This window comes from Saccoglossus kowalevskii, chromosome 14 (genome assembly GCF_978046115.1).
Source record: "Saccoglossus kowalevskii chromosome 14, keSacKowa6.1, whole genome shotgun sequence".
Taxonomy (NCBI): Eukaryota; Metazoa; Hemichordata; class Enteropneusta; family Harrimaniidae; genus Saccoglossus; species Saccoglossus kowalevskii.
The window spans coordinates 31,900,525-31,924,001 of NC_140654.1; the positions used below are offsets into that span (position 1 = coordinate 31,900,525).

Genomic DNA, 23,477 nt, shown 5'->3' on the forward strand with positions numbered 1-23,477 from the left:
CACTAACACTGAAAACTCTAGACAACGCGTTCAGAACAATAGTGATGACTATGAAATATTCTATGGGTTAAAAGAGTACATTACTGACAAGACACAGTTCCTATGTGACTTGTTGACTGACAAAGGGTTTAAACCAATGATTCCGGTTAGTCTCCCTTTTAACTGAAATCACGTGTGAAACGTGGAGATATTTTGACAAGAAAATAACGTATCATATATGTATATATATATATATATATATATTTGTCTAGTTTGTGACACCCAGGAAATTGAAAACGAAAAACATGTTCTTCATAATTGTAATCCATACAAGGAGGAACGAGAAATCGTGATTAAAAATATTAAAAACAATAAAAACAACTTTGTCACCATTTTGCCCAGTTCTAGGCTTTATACATCGGTTAGACTGGGGAGAACTATAATAATAACATTATTACTAGGATAACACAAATTGTTCAGACAGTGCTAGATCTATGTCGCAACTCCACTGTGTTGTCTTCGTGTCTACTTCGCCGTATTCTCGTAATACCTTCATACCATATGCCGTCGCACTGTGACGTCATGTTTACATTATGCCAACCAGCGTGCGTATGTCTGATAACAAATGTTGCTTAGTGATTAACACGAGCACAAGATCTATTGTTAATGTGATAATACTCATAGCGACGTACACAATGCGAGTAAAATATATATTGTTGAGGGGGGCAAGGGTTATTTTCGTTCAACGTAATTGCAATATTTTTTTGTTCGTACAACGTAAATAGAAAAAATAAATTCCGTAATTCTGTAATCACAGGCTAGACGTACAACGTAATCAATCAAATATTTGTTTTGTACACTGTAAAAATGTGTCATTTTTCTCGGTACGGACAAGAATTGACATCCAAATAAAAAAATCGTAAAAAATAATCCAGGAAAATTACATTTTAGAAACTGTAAAACGACGAGATGACACAATTCACTACAAAATTGAATGTCAAGACACACGGCGCAGTAATGGCGGAGAATTTGAGTTGGAGAGCTCTTCGGACCATTCAATGTTCCATTTTTTAACACTGTAAACTGTAAAAACGTCTTTTTTTCCTTGTAAATTGTAAAAAACCCTTTTTATTTCCCGTAAAACCGTACCAGCTACCCCCCTTGCCTCCCCCCATTGTTTACATGAAATTCAACTTTACACTACTTACGCGCACGCCCGCAAAATGTAAACAAGTGCGACGGTCTATTATTAAATATGTAGTTCAGTATAAAGCGTGTTTATCTTTTCGCAATCATGATATCGAGAGGAACACAATTTGATATTTTGTCCTAGCTATGTAATTCATTGATACCAAGAACTATTCTTTTATAGGCATTACCAAATATGTTTACAAACAATAAACCAATAAAAATTCTAAAAAATTCCGTCGTTGCATAGTATAGTCGGAAATGAACGTTCTGTCACAAGAGGGCGCTTTTGTAACACCGTGACAGCACGTTATTCTGATGGTATTTGTGAGTATATGTGTGTCGTTTTAAAAAGCAGCAGCACTTCAGTTTGGCTACAGAATAACTATGTTCAATTACGCGAAATTATGTTGTGTGTGGTCTGGAGATAATAGGGCACCGGCTCCCAGGTGTGCTTTGTCATGTGGTCCATGTGAAAACAAATGCGATACGTGGTTACATGTTCCCAGCTTGTAAAAACATCCCGAATACTGAATTGCGGGGATTTTCTGCCAGTGTAGATAGTTCTAATCCAGGTGCTAGTCGTATTTACATGTAAAGTAATTTATGTAAGCTCGCATTGTCTTTACGGTAAATCCTAATTGACAATAATATTTGAACGTATTTTACTGTAGGTGATATTAAACATGACATGGAACGTGTGTTTCCGAATATAATGTGTTCTGTCCGTACATGAGTGATCCTAAATTGCAGCGTGAACCACGTCGAGAGGTAAACGTCAGTACAGGTTTTGAATATTTCGCGGCCTCCAACGACTGAACAATTTTGGTTACTTTGTTGCTAGAGGGCACGTGGCAAACCAAATGACACTGTGTGTAATAAATTCAGTCCTAAACATAGACAAAAGCAAACCAGGACGACGTAACTTTTCATTACAAATATTTTAGTTGACATCACGAAATATTCGAATTACTAAATCTGCCTAACAAGTGATATACAGTGTAAAACCACCAACATATTTAGATATTTTCAGATCATACGTACATCTTGGCTTTAACGCCCGTGGAGCGTCCACATTTGAGAATACAAAGTTGATCGTCTCCAGAACCCATCTGGAAAGTGTGGTACAACAGGCTGGCGACTGTGGTTTTCACTGTGCATGGCAAGTTAACCTCTGAGCCCCTCGATGGCCGAGCATGCACACTGGGCTCAGGGTCGGGACCCCCCCCCCATGTTGTACCAGAAGTCGGATTCAGTTGTAGGGTTCATACAGCAGAGCTTGGTTCTTAGCCCTAAGGAGGTGGTTATTCTATAAAGTGACTAATCAGCCTGAAAGAACATTCATCTTCAGAAGCATCTTCTGTCTGAAGCATGGCGACCAGAAAGTGTTTTTCTCGACCATGTGTTGCAGCATATTGCCGGGGGGGGGGGGACTGGCTGCTAAAGAGGCACTTACACTAAAGACAAGGGTGTAGTCAGTGTTGGTGATGTTCTTATACAAGCTAACCAACACGATGTTGACCACAGACTTGATGTTAACCAACGTGAGTGGGGTCTTCCTATCCATATTTTCCACATGGTAAGGAAAGTCTACCAGCTGGGGAAAAACACAACTGTGTCTTGTAAACACCAAAAACAATAGTCCCGCCAGTGGCTGTGGTATACCTGAATGGTGCTGAGCATGCAGATAGCCTACATGCATTTAAGTGGATCAGCTCAGGCAACACATAGTTCTATTATGTATTGTTTGATAGAGCCAAATGTTACTAATATCAGTGGAAACGAGGGCGCGTCTATGTTGTCCAAGCTGGACATTGTGTCCCATGCCAATGCTGTATGGCTAGACGTGGAACCGTTTTTTTGTGAGATCAGCAGTGAAGCAAAAAGGTCGATGAATGGTTCTGGCCAAAAATTGAACAATTTTGTGGTAGTCTGACAAGAGATCTGCTACCCAGTGCCCCGAATTGTATCTAAGTCAGTGATAGTGCATCAACTATGGTGCTATGCATCCCCTATGTTGTGCTGGCACTCCAAGGTGATGTTGTGCTGGCACTCTAAGGTGATGTTGTGCTGGCACACTAAGGTGATGTTGTGCTGGCACTCCAAGGTGATGTTGTGCTGGCACTCCAAGGTGATGTTGTGCTGGCACTCTAAGGTGATGTTGTGCTGGCACACTAAGGTGATGTTGTGCTGGTACTCTAAGGTGATGTTGTGCTGGTACTCTAAGGTGATGTTGTGCTGGCACTCTAAGGTGATGTTGTGCTGGCACTCTAAGGTGATGTTGTGCTGGCACTCTAAGGTGATGTTGTGCTGGCACTCTAAGGTGATGTTGTGCTGGTACTCTAAGGTGATGTTGTGCTGGTACTCTAAGGTGATGTTGTGCTGGCACTCTAAGGTGATGTTGTGCTGGCACTCTAAGGTGATGTTGTGCTGGCACTCTAAGGTGATGTTGTGCTGGCACTCTAAGGTGATGTTGTGCTGGCACTCTAAGATGATGTTGTGCTGGTACTCTAAGGTGATGTTGTGCTGGCACTCTAAGGTGATGTTGTGCTGGCACTCTAAGGTGATGTTGTGCTGGCACTCTAAGGTGATGTTGTGCTGGCACACTAAGGTGATGTTGTGCTGGCACTCTAAGGTGATGTTGTGCTGGCACTCTAAGGTGATGTTGTGCTGGCACTCTAAGGTGATGTGCTGGCACTCTAAGGTGATGTTGTGCTGGCACTCTAAGGTGATGTTGTGCTGGCACTCTAAGGTGATGTTGTGCTGGCACACTAAGGTGATGTTGTGCTGGCACTCTAAGGTGATGTTGTGCTGGCACTCTAAGGTGATGTTGTGCTGGCACTCTAAGGTGATGTGCTGGCACTCTAAGGTGATGTTGTGCTGGCACTCTAAGGTGATGTTGTGCTGGCACTCTAAGGTGATGTTGTGCTGGCACTCTAAGGTGATGTTGTGCTGGCACTCTAAGGTGATGTTGTGCTGGCACTCCAAGGTGATGTTGTGCTGGCACTCCAAGGTGATGTTGTGCTGGCACTCCAAGGTGATGTTGTGCTGGCACTCCAAGGTGATGTTGTGCTGGCACTCCAAGGTGATGTTGTGCTGGCACTCTAAGGTGATGTTGTGCATTTTATACCAGTCAGGAATTTCCACTGTTAAACTGTTCAAAAATCATGACCATGTTCCCCACCCTCTGCCTTTAATTAGGGGCAGAAATACCTAAAGATCCAGTTACAACTCCTTCCAGCTGATGTGATCGGCTAAGTGAGTGACACTCCAGAGATCAATCATGTTAGCAACACCCACCCTCACCCAAGCCATCTTTCTGAAGCATCCAAGCATTTTGACCAGGTATCAGGGACGGTCCACGTTAAACTAGCACCTGACTGGGTGGTGGACTAGGAGGTCTAGGTCTGTGGCTCTTAGAGTATTTGCAACTGAGTGCGAAATGAGTGTCCCATATAAGGCTATCTATTGCTCAGGTGCACAATGTTGTCTGAGAAACCAAAGCATCCACCAATGTCACTATGCCAATTGCCTTCTAATGTAGTTTTTGAAGTGTGGTCATTGGCCCAGAAAAACGGGATATGATCACCCAGATTCTGTTTTGGGTTGTCTCAGATGGCGACCTGCCCCAGTGACCATGAATCCGATCACAGGTTTGCCAGAGTGCACCGTAAGTATTCGTTGAGATTCTCCTTTGAGCCATGGGTAAACTACCCTGTTAGAGTGGAACCTGCCCTGATGTTGAGAACACCATACATACAGTAAACACAATATTTGCATCCATTAATGGTTAAGTAGACTTCTACAGTAAATATAGTCTGTAAACGAGTTAGTTAGCAATTTAGCTAAATTAAGATTCTGTTAATTCATGCATTGATCTCTAAATTGCATGCAACTATTTCAATTTATTTGACAGTATTACTTGCCTTACATTCATTGTGTTTATGCTTACATTTTGGATTCCCTAGTCACATGATGCTACTACTATAAGCAGCAAATAAGTAGACCTTGAGTCGAGCAACATCATCTGGCAGAATTTAAGGCAACTTCATTTTCCCCATTAGTGTGCAAGTTTCATAATTGACTGAGGGGACAGTGGTGCTAAAGTCAGCAGTATAGCTATTTTTGACAGAAATGACAAAGCAATGACAGACATTTGTGATCAAATTTTATTGAAAAAGCTTCTGAAGAAAACCCTTCCTCCATGTATTAGAAATCCCATGCAAAAAAAAATCAAATAAAAACAAATCAAATTAAAACAATGATAATAGTCAGCAAACCGTAAATAATGACTGAACCGCTGCAATGGGTGTAAAGTTTTTCATAATCAGAATAGCAGAAAATAAATAAATATACCAGATCATGTAATGCTGCAGCAGGATATGCAGCAAAATGTTAACACTTTATATCTATATACAAATGACTAAAATTCAAACTCGGATCACTGCAAGCTCGCATAATTTTGCATAATTACAGAAATGCTTAATTGTATGCTCCCATGCCAAAATGCATATTTATAATAACACTCCTAAAAATACAAACATTTACAACCAAATATAAACTAAAACCATGGTCCCCAATCAAATGAAGTGGCATGTGATTTTTACACATTCCTGAATTTATGTAACACTACAAAAAAAGTACTAGTATTTTTGAGAAATCTACAAGAGATTTTAATATGAAAATTGTGTTATTTCATCTTTGAAACTAAAAATTTGTATGTCATCAACAGTGAAAAACTCTATGCTTTAAAAATGCCTCTAATAACTTGAATACCAGCTAGCCTGAGAAATGCTGATTTACCGATCTCATTACTGATACCCCATTCATTCAATATATTATGACATTACATCAACAAAACCGTGATATACAGTCACATAGGTCAAGGTGGGATTGGCTCAAATAGCTCATGAGCAGCTCCTATGTCTAACTTAGTTTTTTAATTGAAATTACAAAAAATATAAACAAAATAAATAATAAGGTATGTTCATGAATATACGAATCAAGAAATATAATATTCAAATTATGGTATATTTCTTTAACCCTTTGAGTGGCAGATATTTTCCAAACACAAATCCAGTACAAATATTTTCACATTTTGTAAAATTGTCATCATTTAGGACCATACAATTTCAGATAATGCTTTTAATTTTTGATCAAAAGGTTTGTCAATATTACCAATGTTTCATGAGGGGAGCAGCAGACTGTACAAAAATCATTTTGTTGATGGTGCCAAAAGATGACAATGACACTCAAAGGATTAACAGATTTGATCTGAATATTCATGTGTACACCAAATAATATGGTTTGAGGGAGGCAGTCATATTTGTATTTAAATATAGTGTAGTGTAACAGTGTAGCCAGGTGTGATGAATGTTCAAATCAAGATAAAACTACAATACAATGTATATCAGTTTGTTACATTGTATTTTAGTCACAGACAACAAATGTCACTCTGTAGTGAATGCTCAGGTTGTCATGGTTACTGTGATGATGAATTAGTAATGGTAATCAATCCTGTAATGTAAGTAATAATTTAAAGTTTCCAATATAAATGGAAAAATGATGTGTAGATCTAAAATAATACAATAGAATGGTACTGCCAGTGTCCATCTAATGAGCTCCTGTTATGAACAACATGTTGCATTCTTTGATAAATATTCTATGGTCTTTCTAAGCTACTACATGTACAGCTAGGAGGACACACCTGTATTGTTCACATAAGGCAATGCACCATGGGAGTATCATGGTGTACGTCCATATAGTTAATATAATCACAATAGTCAGAAATCAGCGTAGTACAGATGTCTTTCTTCCAGTCTATACCGCTAGGGTACAGTTATTGTATTACAATGTCAAATTTTATTGCCACATCACATAATGTGTGGCATAAAAATTCTGGGACAATTGTTTAGTACATAAAATAAACATTCCTCTGTTAATTTGCAAACCCTGAATAGAAAAATCCCTTCATCCGGATTTTGAGACTTTCCGATGAATACCGGTACACAAATAAAACACTATACAAAACAGGTCTTTTTTTAAGATATACAATGATATGTAAATTAGTCACCATATATTGTGTACCCAATTAGTGAGGTTAAACCAAATTACCATATTTACATAAAGGACGTCTGTTGTATCTTCGAAATGTGATCACTGCTTTTCCAGAGAGATGCCCGAATGGTGTAAACTGTATTTTTATTATTGTCAACTGTGAGTTGAGGTCCTGGGTTGCAAAATGTAGGTTGAGGTATGGGTTGAGGGTGCATGCCATGGGTTGTAAGGTGTGGATTAATGTGTTGGTAGGAAGTTGAGGGTTGTCAGCTGAGGTGTTGGTAGTAGGCCATGGGGTTTAGGTGTGTTTTTAGGTGTGTGTAGCGAGGTGGGGTTGCAAGATGTGAGGTGATGGTTGCATGCCATGGACTGCAAGGTGTGTGTAGTGAGGTGCTTGTTGTGGGTTGTGAGATGTAGATTGGAAATTTCAGTGAAGTGATGAAGTACAAGGAGTAGGTTCGGGTGTAGACTGAGAGTTACAAGGAGTAGGTTCGGGTGTAGACTGAGAGTTACAAGGAGTAGGTTCGGGTGTAGACTGAGAGTTACAAGGAGTAGGTTCGGGTGTAGACTGAGAGTTACAAGGAGTAGGTTCGGGTGTAGACTGAGAGTTACAAGGAGTAGGTTCGGGTGTAGACTGAGAGTTACAAGGAGTAGGTTCGGGTGTAGACTGAGAGTTACAAGGAGTAGGTTCGGGTGTAGACTGAGAGTTACAAGGAGTAGGTTCGGGTGTAGACTGAGAGTTACAAGGAGTAGGTTCGGGTGTAGACTGAGAGTTACAAGGAGTAGGTTCGGGTGTAGACTGAGAGTTACAAGGAGTAGGTTCGGGTGTAGACTGAGAGTTACAAGGAGTAGGTTCGGGTGTAGACTGAGAATTACAAGGAGTAGGTTCGGGTGTAGACTGAGAGTTACGAGGTGTGGATTATGGATTGTGAGTAGCAGTTTGGGAGATGTGGATTATGGGTTTTGAGTTGCAAGGTGAGGGTTGTAAGACTTGAGGTGAGGTGCAATGTAAACCATATGGCAGCAATGAGAACTTTATGGGCAGTAGACATAATAAATAGGAAATAAGGAAATAAAAATTATTCACTAGCCAAACTGAAATGATTCAACATTTGTGTACATAGTGACTGTTTTGATCCGTGATCTGTAAATATCTTCATGTAGATGTAGCAATAAAATAGCGTTTCATTGATTTCAGTCTTCTTGCTAAACTTTCAATTATTTACATAATACACTCCATAGTAACCATAGTTTCCACAACTTATCTGAAAACAGGACTTGACTGTCAAACCAATAAGACTTGGAGAATCACTAGATTCCAGGGCTGATTGACTGTCAGAGCAACAAGACTCCTTAGATTACAAAGTTCATTGATTGTCAGTTATTTCCTGATAGTTTTCATATTCCTGGTCACACAAGGGCTTCCAACAGGACTAGAATGAGGACTAGATCCTCCACTTCCACTCATCATATGGTGTCTGATAGGACTTGCATTTGGGCTGGAAACTTTGCTGGATTGTGGACTAGGCCGTGCTGGGATCATTTTGGTTTTAGATGGTGTTGGTTTGTTGATTTGCTTCAGTTTATCTGGTCTCACAAAGATGCCATGTTTAGGTGGGCAGCGAAAATAATGAACACCATCAACTTGACCATTGTTTTTACCTGTAGAAGTGAAAGACAAGAAATGTTAACAAGTACAGTTGGAGATTACTCTATAAATTATTTATGTACCAATTCTGAACTATATAGGACTTAAAGCGGGGGAGTCGTCGACTACGCATGTGTAAGGTGTATAGTGTGTCATTGTTTACAAACAAGTTTCTACCCATGAGCCTGTGTTTTTAGCGTGTATTGTTATCATCGATTGGAACTCAATTCGTGTGCGCAGGTGATGACCCTGTTGCTTTAATATTCGCATATTTCACTCATAGTCAAATATGCTAAGTTCTGGAAACATTGAAATGTATTATAATATTCGCATATTTCACTCATAGTCAAATATGCTAAGTTCTGGAAACATTGAAATGTATTATAATATTCGCATATTTCACTCATAGTCAAATATGCTAAGTTCTGGAAACATTAAAATGTATTATTCCACAAAAAACAAAGGGAAACCATTATAGCCTTGATGCTGGAAATGTTGCAAGGGGTAGATAACGAATACACCAAACGGGTAGCAGCAATCAGTTGAATAATTGTGTGTAAAATATAAATCTTGATGCAAATTTAAAAATATTCACCTAAATACAAATTTTCAGATTGAACCAAACATATTTCAGATAGATCAATTGGAGGTACCTGCATGTGAATCTGAGAGATTCATGTAACAAGACCAAATACTCATTCTGTTAAAGTGATAATTATTGTGTTAAAGTGATAATTATTGTGTTATAGTGATAATTATTCTGTTAGTGATAATTGTTCTGTTAAAGTGATAATTATTCTGTTAAATGATAATTATTGTGTTAAAGTGATAATTATTGTGTTATAGTGATAATTGTTCTTTTATAGTGATAATTATTCTGTTAGTGATAATTATTCTGTTATAGTGATAATTATTCTGTTAGTGATAATTGTTCTGTTAAAGTGATAATTATTGTGTTAAATGATAATTATTGTGTTAGTGATAATTGTTCTTTTATAGTGATAATTATTCTGTTAGTGATAATTATTCTGTTATAGTGATAATTATTCTGTTAGTGATAATTGTTCTGTTAAAGTGATAATTATTCTGTTAAAGTGATAATTATTCTGTTAAATGATAATTATTATGTTATAGTGATAATTGTTCTTTTAGTGATAATTATTCTGTTATAGTGATAATTATTCTGTTATAGTGATAATTATTCTGTTAGTGATAATTGTTCTTTTATAGTGATAATTATTCTGTTAGTGATAATTGTTCTTTTATAGTGATAATTATTCTGTTAGTGATAATTATTCTGTTATAGTGATAATTATTCTGTTATAGTGATAATTATTCTGTTAGTGATAATTGTTCCGTTAAAGTGATAATTATTCTGTTAAAGTGATAATTATTCTGTTAAATGATAATTATTCTGTTAAAGTGATAATTATTGTGTTATAGTGATAATTATTCTGTTAGTGATAATTATTCTGTTATAGTGATAATTATTCTGTTAGTGATAATTGTTCTGTTAAAGTGATAATTATTCTGTTAAATGATAGTTATTGTGTTATAGTGATAATTGTTCTTTTAGTGATAATTATTCTGTTATAGTGATAATTATTCAGTTAGTGATAATTGTTCTGTTATAGTGATAATTATTCTGTTAGTGATAATTATTCTGTTAGTGATAATTATTCTGTTAGTTATAATTGTTCTGTTATAGTGATAATTATTCTGTTATAGTGATAATTATTCTGTTATAGTGATAATTATTCTGTTATAGTGATAATTATTCTGTTAGTGATAATTGTTCTGTTATAGTGATAATTATTCTGTTAGTGATAATTATTGTGTTATAGTGATAATTATTCTGTTATAGTGATAATTATTCTGTTAGTGATAATTGTTCTGTTAAAGTGATAATTATTGTGTTAAATGATAATTATTGTGTTATAGTGATAATTATTGTGTTAGTGATAATTATTGTGTTATGGTGATAATTATTCTGTTATAGTGATAATTATTGTGTTAAATGATAATTATTGTGTTATAGGGATAATTAGTGTGTTATAGTGATAATTATTCTGTTAAATTATAATTATTGTGTTATAGTGATAATTATTGTGTTATAGTGATAATTACTGTGTTATAGTGATAATTATTGTGTTATAGTGATAATTATTGTGTTAAATGATAATTATTGTGTTATAGTGATAATTATTGTGTTATAGTGATAATTATTCTGTTAAATGATAATTATTGTGTTAGTGATAATTATTGTGTTAGTGATAATTATTGTGTTATAGTGATAATTATTGTGTTATAGTGATAATTGTTCAGTTAGAGTGATAATTATTGTGTTAAATGATAATTATTGTGTTAGTGATACATTTTTCTTTATTTATCTCTCAACCATTGTTGAAAGTTTTAAATATAGTGCAGATAAAATGCCCACAAATATGTTTCTCATTTTCGATCTGTGTCCCTCTGAAATGTGTATTTATTAATTTTGTTTTTAAAAATAATAAATCAAATTCAAGCATATTTCTTAGGTTGTAGCCATGCCCTCCCCATCTTGACCAAGTCAACTATTTGTGGAATGCCCATTGATGTCTGTGTGGTAGTCCAATTAACCAGACAGTACGAAAAATGGTGAGAATTACACCAGAAAGTATGAAAAAATGGTGAGAATTACACCAGAAAGTACGAAAAATGGTGAGAATTACACTAGAAAGTACGAAAAATTATGAGAATTACGCCAGAAAGTATGAAAAATGATGAGAATTACACCAGAAAGTACGAAAAATGGTGAGAATTACACCAGAAAGTACGAAAAATGGTGAGAATTACACCAGAAAGTACGAAAAATGGTGAGAATTACACTAGAAAGTACAAAGAATGGTAAGAATTACACCAGAAAGTACGAAAAATGGTGAGAATTACACCAGAAAGTACGAAAAATGGTGAGAATTACGCCAGAAAGTACGAAAAATGGTGAGAATTACACCAGAAAAAATGAAAAATGGTGAGAATTATATCAGAAAGTACGAAAAATGGTGAGAATTATGCCAGAAAGTATGAAAAATGGTGAGAATTACACCAGAAAGTATGATTATGGTGAGAATTACATCAGAAAGTATGAAAAATGGTGACAATTACACCAGAAAATACGAAAAATGATGAGAATTACACCAGAAAGTACGAAAAACGATGAGAATTACACCAGAAAGTACGAAAAATGATGAGAATTACACCAGAAAGTACGAAAAATGATGAGAATTACACCAGAAAGTATAAAAATGGTGAGAATTACGCCAGAAAGTATGAAAAATGGTGAGAATTACACTAAAAAGTACGAAAAATGGTGAGAATTACACTAGAAAGTACGAAAAATGGTGAGAATTACACCAGAAAGTATGAAAAATTGTGAGAATTACACCAGAAAGTATGAAAAATTGTGAGAATTACACCAGAAAGTATGAACAATTATGAGAATTACACTAGAAAGTACAAAAAAACAAGCAGCCAGTCGGCTGAGATAGCTCCGCTGTTGCAATGCACATTTCAATAAAAGAACAGAAGATATCAATAGAAAATTAACAATATATATAGTATCAAAGCAATGCGACTTGCTGTTTTCAACAAGAATTCAAAAATATCACTTTTTATGAAAAATGACAAAAATATTCACCAAAATTGAATTGAAGATATGATCATGAAATGAACAAATCTGAGAGAGGTCTACCCAAGGTACATATACACCAAATATCAAAGCATTCAGGCTTGTAGTTTTCAAGAAGAAGTCGAATAAGTAAAACATTGACACGGACGACAGACAATCACTCATATGATAAGCTCCGCTCGACAAAGTCGACAGCGTAGCTAACAATGGTCAGAATTACACCAGAAAGTATGAAAAATGGTCAGAATTACGCAAATAGTGAGAATTACGCCAGAAAGTATGAAAAATGGTGAGAATTACATCAGAAAGTACGAAAAATGGTGACAATTACACCAGAATAAACGAAAAATGGTGAGAATTACACCAGAAAGTACGAAAAATGGTGAGAATTATACCAGAAAGTACGAAAAATGGTGACAATTACACCAGGAAGTACGAACAAGCAGCCTCTTGGCTGAAATAGCTCCGCTGTTATCAATGCACATTTCAGTTAAAAAACAGAAGATATCATTAGAAAATGAACGATATGTATAGTATCAAAACAACAAGCAGCCTCTCGGCTGAGGTAGCTCCGCTGTTAGCAATGCACATGGCAATTAAAGAAAAGAAGATATCATTAAAAAATGAACAAATCTGGGAGAGGTCCACATGAAGTACCTATATATGTAATATCAAAGCAATTGGACTTGCGGTTTTTAACAAGAAGTTGAAAATATCACTTTTTACAAAAAATGACAAAATATTCACCAAAATTACAAAATTGAAGATATGATCAGGAAATGAACAAATCTGAGAGAGGTCTACCCAAGGTACATATACACCAAGTATCAAAGCATTCAGGCTTGTAGTTTTCAAGAAGAAGTCGAAAAAGTAAAACATTGACCTAAACGACGACGAACAATCACTCGTATGATAAGCTCCGCTCGACAAAGTCGCCAGCAGAGCTAAAAATGGTGAGAATTACACCAGAAAGTATGAAAAAGTGAGAATTATGCCAGAAAGTACAATAATTATCCAGAATTTGAATTAGATGACTATACTTTTTAAGTCTTGGGCAGTTATCAATGTCAAAACCTGGACCCACCCCTGCACATCATAGTAATAGTTGTTATAGCCATCATTTGGCCAAATGAGATCAGTTCAGGTGCATAAGTATACGATTAAGTCTTACTTCTGGTCAATAACTAAATCTATAAAAGCCTGATATCTTTTTATTAACACATTCAATGGGCTTATAAGTCAAAACTTACCAGTCGGGGTGTCCAGTTTAACACCAACCCAAGTACCACTTTTGAAAGTAGTATTGCCGATAAATTTAACTACACCAGTTCTAGAAGTACCAATTGATACATGTTGACTGATCTTTAGCCACGCTGGTAAGGGTATATCGTGCCTCCTGTCACCATCCTGTCGACTATCAAACGAACACATACTCAGACTATCGTCAGACATGTCATCCTCTAACGCATGCATACCACTGACACTGGAAAGACGACTTTCTGCATCATTTTCAGTCAATATCAGTTTTTCATCTTCACTAATATGAAGCTCAAACTCATTTGTTGGGGTTACTACAGTCTGGTCAAGTTTGAATGACTCAATAATTTCTAAACTTTGCTGTTCTACTTTGATCTCCTGCAAATCATTTATTTTTGTGGTGATACTTTTTTCTTTCTCAAGAAGGTGTGAAGTACTATTGTTTTCATTTTCATCTTCAATAATAAGCAATGGTTCCAGTCCACTGATGTCTGCAAAGTTGTCATCATCTGCTTTTAGCTCTGATATCTCCAAGGATACTGAATTAGTTTCTATAGAAACACTTGTGGAATCAGAAGTGGCTAAAACCACATCACAATGTTCCTCTGCATAGGTATCCATTGCCATAGTAACCAATGCATTTTTCTTTTCTCCCAACTTGTCAACATCATTACTGATATCAGACATTTTTTTCTCTATGCATTCGGTTACATTATTTTTGTTCATTACCATGGCAACAGACGTAGTTATCTCAATTGGCTCATCTTCTTTCATATCCAGATTTTCAGAATTATATTTCTCTGCCCTATGGAGTAAATCACTTACTTGTACTTTTTTGCATGCTGAATGACCTTCACTATTAGTTTTCAAACTTGTTTCCACAGAAACATCTTTCTTATCATCATCATTTATTTTCTCATTTGCATCTTCATTAAGTACTTTTTGTAATCTTTCTTCTGTCAATGTGGATGTGTTACCATCTTCTTCGTCACTGAACGGCGATTTTATTTCTTCCTCAGTTGACTTGTTAGAATTCACTTTGTGATCAGGTCCTTCATCATAGCTGTGAATACTAAGTGTGTCCTCTGTAAGAGTTAGATTAGAGCTATAGCCACTAGACACCATACTTAAAGGTCTGTGTGTCTCCGTATCTTGGTTACCAAATGAATCTACATCTGTATTAGAGGACATTACAATTGACTGTACATTTGATTGACAAGATGAATTTGAAATATTATCATTTTCTAATGACATTGTGAAAGTTTTCTGCAAACTAGATTCCTTTTCTAATTCTAAGGATTGTATGGGTGAGTCAAGCGATCTACTGGGTGATTCCCTTGAATGGCTGGGTGAGGTTCTTGGAATGGCTATGGCCTTAGGACTAAGTGAACAACTGTCATCATCATCATAAAGGTTCTGTAAAAAAACACACAAAAATAATGATAAACTAAATATGATAAATCTTTTACAATTATATAATTATTTGATTTCACATGCATTTGCATGCAATAATAGATAATAAACAATCTACATAGGAATGAAACATTACCAAAACAAGTGTCACCACATCTTATCATACTATTAACAAAATGGTTGCCATAGATAAAAAAATATTTTCTGAGACCTGACAAATGCAAACTCTAAATACCATAAACTGATATGGCTACAACGCTATGATATGCAGGCATCTGTGTGGACAACATGAAAGACTCTGAGATTCTCTGTCTTTTCACCACCATACAAATTCACAAAATAGTCCCATTTATAGTCTGCACTTTCCTTCAGAAGATTCATGTATGTATGGGGGACTAAAAACTAACTCAGCGACGCGATTGTGCGACTCGCCGAATGTCGATTATTGCACTCTGCGACAGAATCGCAGTGTCACTCTGCGAAGAGCACAATTTCTATTGGTTGGTTGGTCAAACAGCGCGAATCCAATGGTTGATGTTCACCGCAGACCTTATAAAAAATTAAGTTTTAAATGGTAAAAAAGGTACGGTAAAAAAAGTGTGTAAACACTATGTACCGGCGACATGCCGCACTGTTCGGTGATCGGCAAGCACATGGAAGACAAATTGTGGGAAATATTCGCATCAACGCGAGATGACGACACTGATACGTGAGATCGTTGAGGGCCGATTATCAGACATAACATCGTGTGAAACGTACTTCGCGCTCTACTCGCTTTGAAGCTGCCGCCTATGGCTAATGAGCATAGTTGCGGAGGAAGCCTTGCAACTTCAAGATGGCGTTAATGTTACCGTATTACCCCGGGCACGCGCCCAGGGGCCTGAACATACAAAATCAGGAAAAAATGGGGGTGGGCGCTTACCCGAGGACCACCCCAAAAAAGATTTTAAAAAGTTGTTTTTGTGATCGTATGATAAGGTCAAATGAAGGAATGCTTTCGTACACTTTGTACACGTACTTATTTCTTGATTTATGCGAGGTTTCAATAAACGTGAGCATTCGGTCAAGAACTGTGGGAACACTAAGACACAGGGTCGAATTTTAAGAATAAAACTTGTTTTATGTCAGCGAATGAAGTTGTATTACTCACTGAAATTGACTACAAAGTATGGTAAGTATTGTAATCAATGCACGGTTACTTTTTTAGTAACCGTGATCAGAGCATACAAGTCGAAACGGCCGGGAAAAACCACAGAGAGCCCAGGAACTATAATCAACTGTAACCAGTTGAGCAAGGCTAACCGAGTCGTGACCTCGATGTGGTTCGTAACTAGTCTTGTGATTGGTTGTTGACAAATGCTGAACAGGCCACGCCTTCAACTGTGCCGTGTGTTCGGGCAAACCGTTAGGAATTCCTAAATGGAGTCAATTTGTGTAGTTTTCTTGATTTATTCTGCAGATATCGGTAAAATGTAGGCAAGGCTTTGGCGAAATTTGAAGGAGCAACTAATATTCTTCAACCTGGTATTTTTTTTAGATTTTATTTGTCATTCTTTTCGTCTGTTTTTTCGAGTTTAAAAAATATGAGTTTGCTGGAGCCTTCATCCCTTGTCTATTTCTTACACTAGATACCAGCCGATACGTGTGCGCCACATGCTGCGTGGTTCATCTTACGTCGTTAAGTTCCAATGAGTTTTTTCGTAAAAACACAAACAAAGCGGCCCTTTTCAGGGCCACCACACACTCCAAAAAGATAATTACCGTAACAAACACACTATTTAAATAAATCGAACGCGTTTGTTTTTGACAAATAAAACTTTATTGTTGACCCTGTTCTTGGCTAAAAATCACCCTGGGCGTTTAACCGAGGATGTCCCCAACATGTAACTTTTGTGAAAACAGGGGGTGGGCGCTTGCCCAGGGAGGGGCGCATGCCCGGGGTAATACGGTACCAGCTCCCTGGTGTTACACCGTAATAAGGCACCCAACACCAACGTTCATGAGTTTTGTAACCCCTCTCCATCCCCTCCGGGGGGATGTTATATATGTTTATAAATCAATGTTAAATACTTGCTGATTACCGAACCGTGCGGCATGTCGTCGGTAAATACTTGTTTACCGTAGTTCACGAGCAGTCGGCGAAATAACCATTTAAAACTGAACATTTCTATAAAGCATACTGTGTACCCTTACATCGATTGACCATTGAGATTCACGCTTTTCGACCAACCAACCAATGGGAATCGTGCTCTTCGCAGAGTGACACTGCGATCCTGTCGCAGAGTGCAATAATCGAAATTCGGCGAGTCGCACAATCGCGTCGCAGAGTTAGTTTTTAGACCCCCATACATACCCAGAAGATTGGGTAAAAAAAAAAAATTTTTTTTAGTAAAAACTGAAAATTGGCTCAAATTTTGTATGTTTGTATGTTGGTTCCAAAATTAGGGTTCATTTTCAGAAATATTGATGAATTAAAGAAAAAAGTGCACAAAAATTTAGGCAAGAATGGCTGGTGGTGAAAAGATTAAAGATCCAAAATACAATGCTCACTGCTGGTATCACAGACTCTTACTGTCCTCTTAGCAAAATACAATGCTCACTGCTGGTATCACAGACTCTTACTGTCCTCTTAGCAAAATACAATGCTCACTGCTGGTATCACAGACTCTTACTGTCCTCTTAGCAAAATACAATGCTCACTGCTGGTATCACAGACTCTTACTGTCCTCTTAGCAAAATACAATGCTCACTGCTGGTATCACAGACTCTTACTGTCCTCTTAGCAAAATACAATGCTCACTGCTGGTATCACAGACTCTTACTGTCCTCTTAGCAAAATACAATGCTCACTGCTGGTATCACAGACTCTTACTGTCCTCTTAGCAAAATACAATGCTCACTGCTGGTATCACAGACTCTTACTGTCCTCTTAGCAAAATACAATGCTCACTGCTGGTATCACAGACTCTTACTGTCCTCTTAGCAAAATACAATGCTCACTGCTGGTATCACAGACTCTTACTGTCCTCTTAGCAAAATAAAGCTGTTTACTAAGTTGGATGAATATATGGGAGATGTGCCTCTAACGGAGGAGTGAAATTAACAGCATGCAAAGTATACATTTAAATGTGAGGTTGTACAAATAACTTTAATCATTGTTATTTTCAGAACTCAAATCCAGTTGTAACCAAATTTTGAGCCAGACAGAATTTGCATATTGCAGGTCTCGACAAACCCTAAATATCTTTCAAATCAAGAATGTTATATTATTATGGGATAGTTTTATATTCTATATGTGAATTGTTATTAGATAACTGAAAAAAACATGATGGAGTAGATTGTCAAATAACAAATTTCCATTGATTTTTATTCAGAATTTAGCATTAGGATACACAGATACGAGCCCATTTTTCAACCATGCTATTTGCTTAACGATTTTCATGACCAATTAACACAACTTTTAGATAAGAATTTCCTGAAACTTTTCTGCATTATTATTGATAATTTGCTGTTTTGAATTCCGAAGAAAGAAATTGGTACCCAAACTAGTTGGTCAAGTCTCATTTGTAGGCATTTCAAATTTTTGAATCAAAATGACAAACAAGAAAGGTTTTATCGCAATGCAGAAATTGCCTATTTCCCCTGTCCACTGTGGAATCCTGAGTTAATTGTGAAATCGAATGTAAAACAGAACAAACAAATGTCACAACATTGTAGTGACGTCAAAACAAGTGGGATTCGACAAACATGAAAGTATTTTTTAAACTATATTTAAACACATGGAAATATAACAATGAGTATCACTAAGACTTAATCTACTTTAAAAATTCCTCTTTGCACATAAAGTAACTTTCCCCACACATTTGTTTTTTAATTAAGATTTTAAAATTTATGGAAATTTGAAGTTTGTGAACTGACATGAATGTTCCTATACAGACAATAAAATAGACTGTATACAGTAAATAACATAGCAGATAAAGAATATGTATGGTAATAGTAGCTGTATTACTTGGTGTGAACAAAATCTGTACCTTATAAACATTGATTACAAAGAGATAGCAGTGAAATACCAAGTCAGACTATGTATGCATTGCTAGTGGGCCTCGTCTACACATATTTTTAACAAAGTTATGTTCTGCTCTGACATAATATTTACCTTGGAGTAATAAGATCGAAAGACAGACAAACAGGCAATACGGACAGACAGACAGACAGACAGACAGACAGACAGACAGACAGACAAATGGGCATGACAGACAGACAAATGGGCATGACAAACACATAACACAGACAGACAAATGTGCATGACAGACAGGTAGACAGACAGTGACAGACAGACAGACAGACACACACAGACAGACAGACAGACAGACACACACAGACAGACAGACAGACAGACAGACAGACAGACAGACACACACAGACAGACAGACACACAGACACACAGACAGACAGACAGACAGAGGGTGCACTTCGAAAGACTGCATACAGTCAAAAAGGTTATATCTGAACATTGACAGTAGACTACTGGTATTTGACAATACGAAATAATAATGAAACTAAGCATGGTAGCTAGCAGCAATACAGTGAATGATAACTGATAAATGACAACAAGTTTGTTTCGTATAATTTATATTTGACATCATGGCCTGCAATGTATCAAACATCTCTGGTTAGTGAGACTGTTAATGGGTGAAGGGGAAAGCCAATAAAAGATAAATATATAATGCAAGTACATTACATAATATAATGTTTACCTATATTATTATGGATATAATATCACAAACTGCTGCTCTGTTGTTAGCAGTGATGGGGAAAAGAAAGAAAAGCAAATGAGAATACACTATGGTGGTTAGTAATATAATGAATATGTGACAGCAATATAAAACAAATAGCTACCCAAGTAGAGGTCAATATTTAGTTTTAATGACCTGAAGGATTGACTGAGGCACAGCCAGGTGAATAATTTATCTGAGGGTCATTAAAACCGATTATCATCAATACTGAGGTAACTATGTGTTTTATTATACCAAATAAATTTATACAATATATATTGAACGTGTGGTCAGTTGCAGACACCATTTATGCTGAAAAACAAAATCATGGCCACTGGATTTTCATTATTGAATTTCATTAACCGCCACGTAACTGTGTTCTGACCAATCAAAATGACGATATTACACATGAGGTATAACATGTCATTATAAACTGATATTATAACTGATCGAAAAAAGTAATGATTTCGTCATACAATAATGTATATTTACCTCATTTATATAGTACTCATACAGCTGACATGTGACAGAGATATCTGTATATGTACCTCATTTATATAGTACTCATACAGCTGACATGTGACAGAGATATCTGTATATTTACCTCATTTATATAGTACTCATACAGCTGACATGTGACAGAGATATCTGTATATGTACCTCATTTATATAGTACTCATACAGCTGACATGTGACAGAGATATCTGTATAGTTACCTCATTTATATAGTACTCATACAGCTGACATGTGACAGAGATATCTGTATATGTACCTCATTTATATAGTACTCATACAGCTGACATGTGACAGAGATATCTGTATATGTACCTCATTTATATAGTACTCATACAGCTGACATGTGACAGAGATATCTGTATATTTACCTCATTTATATAGTACTCATACAGCTGACATGTGACAGAGATATCTGTATATTTACCTCATTTATATAGTACTCATACAGCTGACATGTGACAGAGATATCTGTATATGTACCTCATTTATATAGTACTCATACAGCTGACATGTGAGAGATATCTGTATATGTACCTCATTTATATAGTACTCATACAGCTGACATGTGACAGAGATATCTGTATATTTACCTCATTTATATAGTACTCATACAGCTGACATGTGACAGAGATATCTGTATAGTTACCTCATTTATATAGTACTCATACAGCTGACATGTGAGAGATATCTGTATATGTACCTCATTTATATAGTACTCATACAGCTGACATGTGACAGAGATATCTGTATATGTACCTCATTTATATAGTACTCATACAGCTGACATGTGACAGAGATATCTGTATATTTACCTCATTTATATAGTACTCATACAGCTGACATGTGACAGAGATATCTGTATATTTACCTCATTTATATAGTACTCATACAGCTGACATGTGACAGAGATATCTGTATATTTGTTTGTCATTCCCGAATACATGTTGTAGCCATGCAACTAACATTTGATACAAATAAATGTAAATTTCATACAAGATGTGGTAATAAAAAAATACATGTAATCATGCAAGGTGATGAAAGTTGGAATAAAACTAACTTTAAATAAAAATAGATAGTTAGGGTTCTTTGATTGCATTGGTGTCACAAGTAGTCTACAATGTGCATGGACACTATATAGAATATGGAGAATACAATAAATGTTCATAAATCAGTGATGCTTAAGTTTTATCAGTTTAACCTAAACTTGACATTTGCATCTAGAATAGATACTAATTTAGAAGAGAAATTTGCATGTACATGTGTATAGCATTTGTTTTTCTATGTTAGTTTTTCATGACAGACATATTTCTGTGAGGAGAGTATGAAACATGTGCTGTTGAATTATGAGAAAATTGAACATTTCCCATAATGAAAATGTAACACTACCAGCTGATAGATTTGGATATATATAGTACTCTTTTACAGCATTACATTTCACATCAAAATATTAGTGCAGCATTTTGCAGATTTTACATACTTTCCCATAATTTCTTTTAATTGGTAATTTTGTAGCAATTGGGCAGTTTCTCATTTGATCAGATTTTGATAACAAATTTCATTTTCAAGATGTCGTTGATGCATGCAAAAACATAATCAAGATGGTCAATTAAGAAATTTGTCACTTGACAAACTTTAAAGGACGATCTTCATTTTGCCATGTTGTGTTCGATATGGGACCCATATTGACTTATACAACATGTGAGAAATACATTGTTTGTTTACATGAAATTTGAACATGTGATGACCACCATGCTTTAATTGTTTTCAACCAGATTTATATAATCAACATTAATGAGTGTGAGAAAATGTGAATAAACTTACCAAATTAGAATTTTCCACCATTGATTCTTTGGATTTTTCTTCTTTGACAGGGCCTAGATAGTGGTGACTATACTTTGAAGGACTGGGACTAATAGATTTAGGACTACTTGTGTACATGGCCATTCCAGGACTGCCTGGGTGAATCAAACTCCCAGCTGATCCATACATCAACTGACCATCATATGCCTCAGATTTACTCCTTCCACGGAAAAAGGAGAAGAGCTCCGGGTTCGGCTGTGGATTATGTAGCGTGTATGATGGTAGAGTTGCTGATTGCTGACTGGAATTCAAATAGCTGTAGAGACTTTCGGATCGGGGCATCTAGAGCGGTGTTAAAAGAAAAATCCATACAAGGGCAACTGAATTACAATAATCATGCATGATATACAAATTAAATGAAATAAAAAAAAAAAAAGAATATGAAATTACAAAAGGTGTTGGGAATTTAAAAGATTAGTGCATTATTGTGAGAATGAAAAAGGAAAAGAATTTAGACAGGAAAAATAAATTATACAAAGTCACAGGAAAGCAAGAGAGGGAAAGAAAAGAAAAAAGAAAGTATGTTAGTACCTCCTCCTTCTCACCTTGGAATGAAAACATCAATAATAATATTCTTGCATAGGGAGAAGTTCACCGGGCTGATGAGGACGGCTATATCTAGGAAGGGATCGTCTAGCCAGATGAGGACTAGACCTAGGACTAGATCGAGGTCTGGAAAGACTCCAATAACGGAAAGTATTGTCATCAAACATGGGACCAGATACCTTAGATATGAAGTGAAGGATATACATGCTATAACAGAAGAGTCTGTCACAGAGAGGAAAATAGAGTTGAAACACATCCATCCATCCATCCACTAACAATCATGTGTATCCTAAAATAATATTATATGTTTTACATTTTATTTTTCATGGAAACCTTTTTTTCATCATAAAACTTTATACTTCAAATTTGGGCTTTGAGCATATACTGTAAAATGACTAATTTTCACTGAATTTAAATTTTGCTGATTTACGATTTCAGGCATATTCAGTGGGTTAGATAATGTGTTCTATGCTAAATTTTACATATTCACTGGGTTTTAATTTAGTGCATTTTCCAATACGCCAAATAAGCAGAATTAAAACCCAGTGAATAGTTAACCCCTTTACAGTAT

At 36.1% G+C, this 23,477-nt stretch overlaps 1 protein-coding gene across 2 annotated transcripts in view; it reads right to left on the bottom strand.

Moving 5' to 3' along the window:
• Positions 1 to 5,318: 5,318 nt before the first annotated feature.
• The window catches only part of LOC100375782 (kinesin-like protein KIF13A), a 165,214-nt gene continuing 147,055 nt past the window's right edge, over positions 5,319 to 23,477 (bottom strand). Inside the window, exons 33-35 of one of the 2 annotated variants that reach the window (XM_085508135.1) lie at positions 22,322 to 22,642; positions 13,790 to 15,212; positions 5,319 to 8,886 (exon numbers count right to left, since the gene is read on the bottom strand). In XM_085508135.1, the coding sequence (XP_085364261.1) occupies positions 8,606 to 8,886; positions 13,790 to 15,212; positions 22,322 to 22,642 (2,025 nt within the window). In that variant the 3' untranslated portion in view covers positions 5,319 to 8,605. Of the gene's footprint in view, positions 8,887 to 13,789; positions 15,213 to 19,966; positions 20,004 to 22,321; positions 22,643 to 23,477 lie in introns of those variants that run through there. The other variant, XM_085508136.1, reaches the window with a different exon arrangement.